A 12548-nucleotide genomic window follows, 5' to 3' on the forward strand; every position below is an offset into this window, starting at 1 on the left:
AGTACCTTCAACAGTGGTGGTAGTTTTTGCTTCGATGATCTTTATCACACGCTTTTATGCTAAAGTACAGTGAATAACCTAACTACCGTTATGTTCTTGGTTGGTTGTTTTGTCCTGAAATTTGTACCAAGTATTCAGATGATGATGATGTTAACCCTGATAGGGGTCCACAGGGGTGAGGGGTGGAGTTTGTTTCTGTAGAACACATAACCAAGAAAGTCCCAACTGTTTGAATATATACTCATTATAAAGTGTGTACTTTGTAATAATCTGCTCTCAGATTGTTGTAATACTAACCTCTGTAGACTTGTCCATGGGGATGAGGGAGTTAAGTTTGTGATGAGTATATATTTAGGCTGCATTAACGTTAACCCCAATACTCTAGTTCCCAAGGGAAAGGGGTAGAGTTTTTAACACATATAACACGTTGCCCAGAGCGTGCTGATGAATCCTGTCATCTGGTTCCCATGGGAGAGTGGGTGGAATTTTATTAAGTGTATGGACACCTTGTTGCACTATTAACTTCTGTGGTGTGAGCCAGAGGTGGGTTCTGATAGGTATATAACCAAACCGTGATGACAGCCCCTTTAATATGGTGCTCAGGGTGGAGGAGTGACATTTTAGTAAGTGTACCGTTACAGTATTAATCCCTGCTGTCTGGTCCACAGGGAGGAGTTTATAACTGATGTACATTAAGACTGTGATGATGTTGAAAGAGTTCAAATGGATTAACAGTCAGAGTTCTTTGATACGTACCCTGCAGAGGTGAGCAATGTCATACAGGCCATAAATTGCTTGGGTTTTCTGCATTCTTGTGTGACGTCACACAAATTAGTTCATGCATGAGCACTGAATAAATTAATGCGTGAGTGCCCAACTAATTCATGCATGAATGCACAATTAATTTATGCACAAGCATCCAATTGGTTCATGCATGCATGCCCAAATAATTTACACCCAAGCACCCTGTTAGTACATGCATGAGCACCCAATTTGCTAATGCATGAGCACCCAGGTAATTTACATGAGCACCCAACGATTACACATGTGGGTGCTGTGTTGGGCACAGATGGTTGAGTTTGGGTAGCAAGGGCTGCTGGTGTGACCTGTGTGGGAGAAGGCCATGATCTGCTTCACACCAGATGGTCCCACCTGGCTCTGAAAATGGTGTCAGCCACCAAAACTTCAGCCCATCGGGGAAGCACACGACACCTCCACTCAAGTGTATTTAAGAAACAGCAGCAGCCACTGGGAGAGGAGACACACCTGGACATGCCCGGGGAGACATGCAGCTGGAGATATACTCTTGAAAGGAGGTGCTCATGCCACAGGTGTGCACTCCCAAGGGGACTGTAGTCCCCGGGTGACCCATGCCAGAGCAGGGTCAGTCACAAAGGGACTGAGGTCTGTGGACAACCCACAGTGGAGCAGACACAGTGAGGAGGAGTGGCAGACAGAAACCATTACACTCATGACCACAACGTTCTGTGCTACCTCTTTTTCTCACAGAAGTAATTAGGACAGACTGAGTGTGACCTGTGGTGAAAGTAGAGGGGAGCTGAGACATGGCAGGGCGAACTGAGGTGTCTGGCTTAAGTGGAGTCTGGAAAAGGGGGAGGAAAGGTGTTTACTTATGTGTTTGTTTAATTACCCAACAGCGACTAGAGATTTATGTTAGTTGGCAATAAATGAAACTAAGTAAAAAATCCCCAAGCTGAGACTGTTTTGCCAGCAACAAATGCCTGCGCAGAGGCCATGCGTGGATTACAAGGGGTGTCACAGAAGCTGCCGCACTTGGCAGAGAGCTGCATAAGCAAGTCAGCAGGAACTGCTGAGGGATTTTCAGCTCTGACATCTCTCCCAGAGTTACAACCCAAAACTAACCCTTTGTCAGAAAAGAAAGGTGAAGACCAAGCAATTGGGACTCCCAACAGCTGGGACAAGGTGTGCTCAGATGTTCTCAGCAGAGACTCGATCTCTCGCTAGCCACTAAATGACAACTAGAAAGGGAGAACTCTGCTTTAGACCTTTTGCACAGGGCCCAATCTGTGGTGTGTGCCCTGTAACTCCCGGCCAGCTGAAGTCTGCTGCTGGCATGGAGGGATGCTCACGGGGAGTGGGAATCCTGGCAGGGTGGATGAGGTGAAGCACATGTGATGGTGCTCTGTCAGCCCAGCAAAACATCGGTCACGATAAGCCCTATGAGTGGAGCATTTAAGAAAAGGCAGGAACAGAGGGCAGGTCTTCCAGGCTATCATCTGGGACACAGAAAAGTAGCAGCCAGATGCTGGTGCTGTTCCGTTTCCACAGCACAAATTCCACCCTACAGTTAGTATAAAGTGCCAAAACCCAGCTCAGTAGCAGCTGTGAATTGCTGACTGACCAGAGCAGAACTGCAGCGTTCACACACAACCTGTGAAATCTCAAAAGGGTTAACAAAAGCAAATTGGCTCTAACTGAACAATACTGCATGTGGTCTCTGTTCCCACTTGCCTTACTTCTTTTCTCCCATAAAAGAAACTTAATAATTGCCATTCAGAAATTGCCAGCTCTGATCCATGCTCCTCATGGAAGGAAGTAAAAATGTAGAAATAAACCAAAATGTAAATGACATAAAAGTCATGAAACTGGGTAGACAGATTTCCCACAAAATTAAATGAGATCAGCTTGACATATTTATCACAATAACAATTACTGTCATAACTTTATTCCCTGCTACAGCCATCTCACCTTACGTGTCAATTTTCATTTAACTGCTGGAGGCTCTGGTTCTCCAGCCAAAATGTGTAATTTTGAGAAGATGAAGTTAAGTGACAAGCAGACCAGTTCTGAAGGGGCTGAGCACACTGAGCTCTTCACTGCTTGCATAAAACACTGTGAGTGCTCAGGCTCTTTTAAAGACAAAACAGCATATTGCGGTGACTGACACAGACTTACAGCTGGGCTTTTTAAACGCATGTAAAGAGGCCCCACTGACTTGGCTTGTTTGGGGTATCCAGCATTTAAAATGCTGATACAGAACTAGAACTTTTGGTTCAAGTTTGCCATAAGCTAAACTAGTAAGTGACTAAACTTCCTGTAACTTTTCTTATCAGAGTAATTCAAAGCAAAGCCTTGTAATTTCCAATCATCCCTTCAGTGCCCAGCACATTTACAGTGCTGCATAATTAACAGTTGCTATTTTTAAACCAGTGACACTTGTGCTGGGACAGGCCAAGACCAAGATCAAGGTTGGTATAGGTAGCCAGCTCTGTGTCACAACTGCAATGTGAGCAAGAATCGGCTCCTTCAGAGTTAACAGCCAAGGCTTACAGATTTCATGTGTGGAGCTGTTGTAGCTAGCAGCAGACTGGGGGACTCATTCTATGTTACCTACCAGTGGTACAAAATCCGTGGCAATATCTCAACAGGGATTAAAAATTTCAGATGGTGCTTCTGTTCCCTTGTTGCTAAGAAAGTTTCAGAACTTGATCCCCAGGGGACTCTAAATCAGGATGCAAATTAAAATACAGCTATGGATCAAGCAAAATTTAGGTAGTATTGCCTATAAGGAATTGAAAGGGTCTATCTAGACTGAGCCAAATACAGTGCCCTTCTGTACATCCGTTACTCCTATAAGACCTAATACTTGCACTTTATGTCATTTTTAAGGGGGACCAGTGTCAATTAATTCTCCTGATGGCAGTAAACTTTGTTGCCAGCTCACACGCACACCTAACTAGGCAGAACAGAATTTAACAGCTGCCTTAGTCCTTTGGCCCACAGGTACAGCATGCTTCCTCAAACTTTTCCTGCAACTTTCACGAGCTCTGTGGTGGCCAGGCCCTAAATGACTATGCTGCACTGAGATCCATGCAGCATGCTTGGGCTGCTCTGTGATCTCTGGGGGAACTGTCTGACACAATGACTACAGGCCTGACCATCATCAGGCCTTCCCCACACACCTGCTGACATAAACACACGGTAGCAAAGCACGGGAAGTTACTGTCATTCAGATAAAAGGTTGCCAGTACCTTGGTGTAACTGGCAGCTCCCCCTTTTAAATTAGCATATAATTACTAGCGCTGTCCACTCAGCCCATTTGTTCAGAGGCTTTGATGATAACCAGATTCACTGGGGGACAAAAATGCCCCCAAACTGCACACTGCTTCTGGGAACTGGCATACGAACCCAGAGTGAATCAAAGCTCAGAGGTATGCCGTGCATCCTCCTGATGCATCATTCCAGCTTGTCTCAGATGCAGATGGACTCTTGTGCAGCTCTTTCTTCTGCAAATAAACAGTTGTGCTTGAAAGCCAAACCACACTGAACATGCAGTGCCATAAGGGCCTTGCAGGTTAACCGGGTGGAAAGCCAGTCACGTGGTTTGCTCCCCTAAGTTGTCCTCAGCATAGCCAGGTATCCTGCAGATAGCAGTGCTTTTAACTGGTACACAGGCAGCCCCATATGAGATTTTAAAAAAAATCCCTTGTACATTGCTCACTAGGTTCTGATCTCAGCCCCAGAACATGGCCCAGGTAAAGCCTGCTATGGTACACGGGCTCAGGTAAAGGAGGAAGGGTATGATCCACTCAAGAAAAACATGTATGTCCTCCTCAGGCAGAAAGTAAAGGTATCCCAGTCCCCTTCTCATCCAATTAGATGCAGAAATACATGTTCTCCTCAAACTACAGTATTCACTGGGTATTTTTCCTTGTTAAGAAATACCTTCTTTTTTTTTTTTTTTCCCCCTGCAAAAACCAATGCCCTTGGAACTTGCCAAAACTCATCACAAGCTTTTTTGCCCTTGGAAAACTCTTTACTATCATCTCTCATCCCTATATCCAACTGATTTTTGTCTCTTCAGAAGTCTTCCTTAGAAGAACTGGACTGTGTCTAGTAGCCACAGACCAGACTATCAGGTAAGTGCAGCATGCACAAGCTTTCTGTTTCCCCATTTTGACATAGGCTTCTCTTTTAATGAGCCTGGGTTTTCTGCCATACCAGGAAAGCTAATGACTTCATTTGTCTCCAGGTCTCTCCTGTACAATGTCTACCATTAGCCTTCCTTAGTCTCCATTATTATTGCAGTCTAGAAGCTCATAATTAGCATCTTCATCAGTGACACAGGCAGTGAAATTGAGTGCACCCTCAGCCAGTTTGCAGACGTCACCAGGCTGAGTGATGCAGCTGACACGCCTGAGGGAGGGGATGCCATCCAGAGAGACCTGGACAAGCTCGAGCAGTGGGCCCATGTGAACCTCATGAGGCTTAACGTGGCCAAGTGCAAAGTCTTGCACCTGGCTCGGGGCAACCCCCAATATAACACAGGCTCAGGGATGAAGGGATTGAGAGCAGCCCTGCAGAGAAGGATGTGGGGGTACTGGTAGGTGAGAAGCTGGGCATGAGCCAGTAGTGTGTGCTCACAGCCTGAAAGGCCAAGTGTATCCTGGGCTGCATCAAGAGAAGCGTGACCAGCAGGTTGAGGGAGAGGACTCAATCCCTCTGCTCTGGTGAGACCCCCCTGGATGCTGTGTCCAGCTCTGGGGTCCTCAGCACAAGAAAGATATGGACCTGTTGGAGGCTACAAAGATAATCAGAGGGCTGGACCACCTCCCCTGTGAAGAAAGACTAAGAATTAGGGTTGTTCAGCCTGGAGAACAGAAGGCTCCTGGGAGACCTAAATTCAGCCTTTCAATACTTAAAGGAGGTTTATAAGAAAGATGGGGACAAACTTTTTAGCAGGGTCTGCTGCAATAGGACAAGGGGTCATGGTTTTAAACTATAAGAGGGTAGATTCAAGCTAGATACAAGGAAGAAACTTCTTATAATGAGGGTGGTTAAATACTGGAAGAGGTTGCCCAGAGAGGTGGTAGATGCCCCATCCCTGGAAACATTCAACGTCAGGTTGGATGAGGCTCTGAGCAACCTGATCTAGTTGCAGATGTCCCTCCTCACCACAGGGGTTTTGACTAGATGACCTTTAAAGGTCCCTTCCAGCCCAAATGATTCTGTGATTTAGGCCAAAGGAGACAGGTGTAAATGCTCTGAAGTAGGCTGTGCCTTACCATTTTGCAAAGTGCTAGGTAAACTAGTGCACATTTTTATGGTGCCTTTTAACTCTTCAGAAGTGGCAGACAAAAACCACAAGAGCCAATCTCGAGGTGGAAGACAGCAAGTGGGATCAAAGATGCTTTCTATCTAATGTGATGTCTGGGATTGTCATGGTCCTATCAGCATGCCTCTGTGTCCAGGTATGAATTCCATTTTGTTTTGTGGATCCCATTCTGCTTTATGTTCTGCACTGTCACCTTCACAGTGCTGCAACTCTTGTCCACGGTAGCAGCTGGACACAGTGGGAAAGACCCACATGCTGTAGTAGTTGTAGCAGACAAGGCCAGCAAAACCCATCAATCCTGAATGACTGGAACAGTTGGTAAGGTCACTGGCTCTGAGACTCTTACAAACAGCAATTTACCAGATGGGACCAGGGCATGAATCTACCCCAGCAGAAGAGAGGAATCAAAAGGTACCCCTCAATAAACCAGTGTATACTGTAAGACAGGAAACATTCTCTAACAAAGTATGCAAGAACCACATTGTGTAAGGGCAGTGAGTACACCTGCCACTCGTAAGAGAAAAGGCACAGAGGTTTTCTGGAGTCACCCACTTCTTCAATAAAATTCTCAGCACTTTCCAGAGCAAAATAGCAACAGGCAAGAGATTCCTTCACAGGCCCCGTCTTTCTTTCCTCTCCCCTGATGATTTTAGCTCAAAATCTAAGCTCCCACATGCTGCATGATTTGGGGCTACTCTGGCGCTCTGTTAGCTACAAAGGGGTGCAAAATCTGTACAGCAGGATTCTGCTGCCTAAGATTGCCCAACAAGTGCAGGAAGGAGTCCTGGAGCTACCACCTGTGACTGAGAGTGCTTTGGAGGTCCTGGGCCCTCATTAGTGTTACAACTGTAACTCAACTTTATACTGGGGAATCCCCAGCTGGGCTTTGCTGATTCACCAGGTGCCCACTTTTTGCAAACAGAAGGGAGCATGCGGACCAGCCAGGAACCCATACATCAACAGGACATCCAACCTGAACAAGCAGAGGGCCAGAAACTGCAGCTTGGTATGCCATGTTCCAGCATCCAATTCATAGGCGTCCCGAGAAACTCGTAGGTTAGAACAGTGTTGAACGACTTCCCAGACCATGCAGCTTGTGCTGCAGTGACGGCACACTGCACAGGCCACAATCAAATGAACACAGTTGCCTTTAGCTAGCCACCTCCAGCTCCTTCTCCCTGTCTCCCCCTTGATGTCATCCCTCCCTCAGACCTCCTGCTGCAAGTGTTGGTAACAGCTTCCTAAACAGGAATAGAGGCATGGGCCTGTTTCCAACAGATGTCTTTTGCACAACCCCACTCCAGAAGTTACCGGATGGCTGGCTCGCTTCAATTGCTCCTGTGTAGAATTCATACCTGTATTCAGCAACCCCTCCTGCATGCTTCTTCATGGCTGTCTCAGAGCTCATTCCATAGAAAAGTTTCACTTTCTTGCCATTCTTTTCCATAATCTCTCCAGCACACTGGTCATGGCCTGCAAACATTCCTCCAAGCATGACAAAATCAGCACCGGCTCCTGTGATCAGCAAAGTGACATGTAAGGAAGCAGGGAAGGGAGAAGAGGGTGAAAGACAAAGCAAGAACACAGTGACCTCCAAAAACAAACTTGAAAGAAACGCCTTACTGAAAAACTGACACATGCTGAATTGTATTTCTGATATTTTAAATGGAAAGAATCTTCTTCTGTTGTGACGACAGAGATACAGATTATTCTACTCAACCCTACACTCTATTTTCAAATTCAGTTTTAACCCTTTACTTCATAATAGTATCTGAGCACAGTTCCTTATTAACTACAATTGTGACTGCAGTAGTCAGAAGCCCTAATCACAGAGCTGGGTCCTGTTGAGCTCAGTGCTGTACAGAGAAGAGGACAGCTCCTACTTCAAGACCTCTCTAGGCTACAAGTTGTGAGTGGGAATGTACCCTGAAGGAACAACTCCTAAATATGTTCCAGACACTGGATAACAACACTGAATACTCAATCATGCCTTCCAGTCTGTCCATCTCCCCTGGCTTTGCAAATCATGAAATCAATTCCACTGGGAGTAAAATCAGGAAGAAGGTTTTTGGAATTAATCTTGGTTTTCTACTATGATTTCCAGTATTTCCAGCTGGGCTGGAACTATTCCACCAGCAGCTCCTCCTGTGATATTTTGGCATATCTAATCTTGCTTGGAAAAGTTAGGGTTTTACTCTTTCATGAGCCTGTGGTGACCCATCCCTGAAACAAACTATTTTCCTGATCAGGCTCTCTGCTTCTTCAATATGTATGTGTCAGAACAGGCCTCCCCTCTGCCCAGCTTCCTCCCAGAACTGGAAAAAGAACGGGGTTATAAACCTCACTTCACAGAAAACAGATCAGCCTGAACTAACCACACCCCATTACAAACATGTCCGAACTCTGGGGAGGTCCCAGACTAGGTAAGTCTGGCATTAGGATTTGCTCTGATTTCTGTCACTATTCAAATAATAGCACTGGACTTGGAAATCTGAAGAGTGAAATCATTATCAAATCTGCTTAGCTTCTGCCATCTGTGTAAAAGCTCTGCAGATAAACTTGAATTTGAGAATATTTTTATTTTAGAATACATGACAACTGTGGATTATGCACTGATTTATAAAAGCCAGTTTCCTCCCTGCCCCTCTTTGCCAAAGAGCAGACCTAGCAGCAATGCCTGGGAACAGAGTAATCAGCTGCTCTGCTGACCTCACCTCCCTTCTCCTGGTTGTTGTTTGAAGGGAACAGTATGTCCGTCGTAAAGGGATATTAAAAATGAAGCTTGTGCAAAAGTGCTGAGCGCATCACAAGCAGTATTTATAATCAGGCACCCATTCAGGTGTCCTATCATGCCAGCTACCTGGCAGATTTTTCCTGAGCTCTCTTGTTTCAGATGGCTTAGTTTTAAAGCCTCGGTTTGACTCACGTCTGATACTACTATTAACCTGCCAAAAACAAAGGGAATGCTCATCTTTTAAGACATTCTCAATTACTGGTGGGGAGCTCCTGGTGTTACCTGGCATAATCTTGCTGCACCTTTGCAAAAAATAAGTCCCTGGGAAATCTAGTCGATGTCTTCTTCATGAATGGAAGAAAAACAACATGAGGAAGGAGGGATGGATTTGGGGTCAAGGTTTCAAAGTGGGTGTTCAAACAAAGTCAAAGGCCTGCCAACGGATACTCTGGACTCTTTTCATTGTCAATACTATCCCTTGATCCTCAATTCTAGTCCTGTCTCTGTGCATCTCACAGTCTCCTTTTTGCACAGAATTATTAATGCAAAAACAGTCACATGAAATCTACAATTCAGAATTATGGAATTTTGGTTCCCGTGCACTGAAGTATCTATTTATTATTTTTCTTCTGACCGTATTTTGGGAAGAAAGCAAATATGTTTGAATTACAGGATTGAAACTCATCCAGCTTGAGTAACTTTTGCAAGCTACAACATAATTCATCAAGCTCTTCCAGAAGAGAGGAGCCATGTTACAGCAGACGCAGCATGTCTAAACATTGGAATGACACATGCTTACTGCCCTGCAGCTCCAGGAATGACAAACCCCTATTAAATATACTTCTCCAATACTCTCCAGAACTTTCCATCCAGCTTAAGTATTGCAAAGATGGCTGAAAATTTACGTCTGTTCCACTACTTTTCTACCAGTTAACATCCAACCAGGAGGCTGTAATTTTTAGCATGGTCTTTCTTTACTTATGCATCTTTTTTTGTATGACCAGAAGTACTGGTCATGTTTGCAACACCCAGCTGCAGTCTTTCATTTTCAAGTACAGATAGACAGCATGCCATTATTTTAGGTTGTGGGGGACTGAGAACACCTGGCAACAACCCTCTAGTTAATACAGGATGTGATGGGGTGCGCCGCATACAAGCATCCCAGTAGCTCACCCAGGGTTTGTTAGACGACTCCTGTTTCTACACAATGCCACTTCAATGCACTGATGCTGGGGAGGACTTCCCCCTTGAGGCCTATGCTGTATCTGGGCTGATTTTGTTCATTAACATTTCCCAGCAGCTTCTCTTTCAAGCCATTACAGAACATGTGTGCTGACGCCATCCCAATCTCACAGCACTCACACGGTTCTGCTAGATCTGGATGGAGCCCCTCAGATGTCTTCTGTATGACTGACAATACACGTTACTGATACCCAGACTGGCTCTGCACAAATTCAGCTGGAGTCAGCCTGGATTTGTAGCCTGGGCAGCCCTCCAGGCAGATGGAGCGTAAGTTTGCTTGGACCACAGCTGGCCCTGGAATCAACATTCACCTGTGCTCCAGCTGAGCCAGCAAGCCTTTGCAACCGTAGATATACACACACAGCTAGTGAAAACAGGAGAAAAAGCTAGTATGATCTGTCGGGTATATTTTGGAACCTGTCAGGTATATTTTGGAACCAGTGTATGTCCCCAGTCAACTTTTCCACATGATTTTTCCTTCCTTTTCTTTCCCTGCTCCTGCATCTCTTCTCGACACTGCTGTAAGGAACAGCAGTATTGTGTTAAAGATGCTGGCGTAGGATTCAAAAGGCACATTCTGTTCCTGGCTGTGTCACAAAAATATATGTGACCTCAAGCAATTGAACTTAGTATTTCTGTGCTTTGACTTCTCATCTTTAAAAAAGGAGACAGTATAGTGCCTCCCTGGGGCATTCTGAGAAATGTGTTCATGTTATCAGCCTTTCCAAGGGTGCAGTTATGTGAACCATCTGAGTCTAACACAAAATTCTTTCATGCTTTCTCTCATTCCTGCATCAAAACACCTCTTTTCTTCCTGATTGACCTACATCTTTTCCATTATCATCTCCAATATCCAGATGGCAGTGACATCTTCAGTTTCCCAAATCCATTAAAGGTTCCCATCCAGCAGTTCCAGAATTCCAGCAGTCTCTCCCAGAGTATCTGTCACTCCTGGCATTTTTGTCCTGCAACTTCAGCACTTCTCTGTTCGTTACTTTTTAAATAGGCTTCCACTTTGTTTCCCCTCTGTCAAAATGCCCAATCTGCCTCCGACTCCTGGCACCAGTGGTGTCACCTTCCACTTGTAAAACTTCTCAGCATCTTCATGGTTCTTCACAACTCTCCACTTACACTCAATCCACTCTCCTCTTGTCCACTCACCCCACCTGTCTCCTCCAGTCACATCTTTAGCCATATTTCAATCCTAGTCTTCACATCTGGGACTCCCTCACACTTTTTATGATTCAAATGGCTGCTCTGTCACTGATTTATAATGAACATCTCAACATCCCTTTCATGAAGACTACAATGATCCACTAAAAAGAGAGAGAATCATCACTTTAACCAAAAGCCCTCTTTGGGTCTCTTATCCATGCTTTGTCCAGGCTTCTACCTCCAAGTGAAAATGTACATCCATATGTTTTAGCACCCGGTCTCTGCTATCCAATCTATTTACGTAACTCCCTGCCCCCAGGAGGCTCTCAGCAAGCACAGAGGTCTGTGCTAGAAAATTCAGTATCAGTATCAAGACTCTGCCTTGTAAATGCTGGGCATGAAGGCTATTCTACGTGGCTTGCATAGCCAATCACCTCAATAGCATTCAATAAACACTGATAGTAATTATATTCCTTAGAAGCTTATTTTGCCACCCACCTTTGACAAATGCACGCCTGGCTCCAGCTAGTCAGATGCTAGTCAGTGTGTCTACCTCAATTCCACATAACTAGATATGGTAAGTTTATTGCCTCAGGGTGATCTCTGTCAGTTTCAGCTCTTCAACTGTGACAGACAGGTCAGACTGATCTGGCTGGCCTACTGTCAAGAGTAGAACTACCACCTGAATAATCTCAGCTTTCTGATGCTCCTGTCCCAGGGACAATCCGTGGTAGCCTTCAAACACATACCACTCTGAATCTCAGCACCTCCTGACGATCAGCAAGGCCAGAATCTGCCCTTTCACAGGTTTCAAGCAAGCTTCTGTTCAGTTAGAGACTACAAGGACCCTTCAGTCTTGCTATAAACATCATAAAGGAAAACATTTTAAACAACTTGAAGTTGCTTCCTGTTGTTCTAACTTCTGGAAATTCTCTTCTGAAGAAAGACCTTTTCCACGGGTCAGGTTTCTGTGCAGGCAGCTGGGAATGCAGCAAGGTCACAATCCCAGTTCACAGGCTCCCAACAACAACACCAGCAAGAAGCGGGGGAGCGGAGGAGCCAGAGAAAGTCAGGCAGAACAAAGGCCTCACTGCAGGTGGCATGGAGTGAGAGTGGGCTGGGCTGAGGAGAGGTCAGGTGTTTTTTTAACACAATCTTGTCAAAGAGGGTGGATGCCACTGTTCAGCTATGTCAGAATCACCAACTGGAAGAATCTATTCCCTACGTCACACAGGGTAACACAAGGGTGGTGTGAAATCCTGTGACTGAGCAGATTCCTTGCTGGTAGCAATCACTCTATGGCTGTGCTTAAAATTCTCT

At 45.3% G+C, this 12548-nt stretch overlaps 1 protein-coding gene across 3 annotated transcripts in view; it reads right to left on the bottom strand.

Annotated features, from left to right (window-relative positions):
• Window positions 1–12548, bottom strand: part of GMPR (guanosine monophosphate reductase) — a 44546-nt gene that overhangs the window by 7662 nt on the left and 24336 nt on the right. For all 3 annotated transcript variants that reach the window (XM_074899716.1, XM_074899715.1, XM_074899717.1), the window contains one exon: window positions 7453–7612. In XM_074899716.1, coding sequence (XP_074755817.1) covers window positions 7453–7612 — 160 coding nt within the window. The remainder of the gene's footprint in view (window positions 1–7452; window positions 7613–12548) is intronic.

The sequence above is a fragment of the Athene noctua genome, chromosome 2, assembly GCF_965140245.1.
Source record: "Athene noctua chromosome 2, bAthNoc1.hap1.1, whole genome shotgun sequence".
NCBI classification, from domain to species: Eukaryota; Metazoa; Chordata; class Aves; order Strigiformes; family Strigidae; genus Athene; species Athene noctua.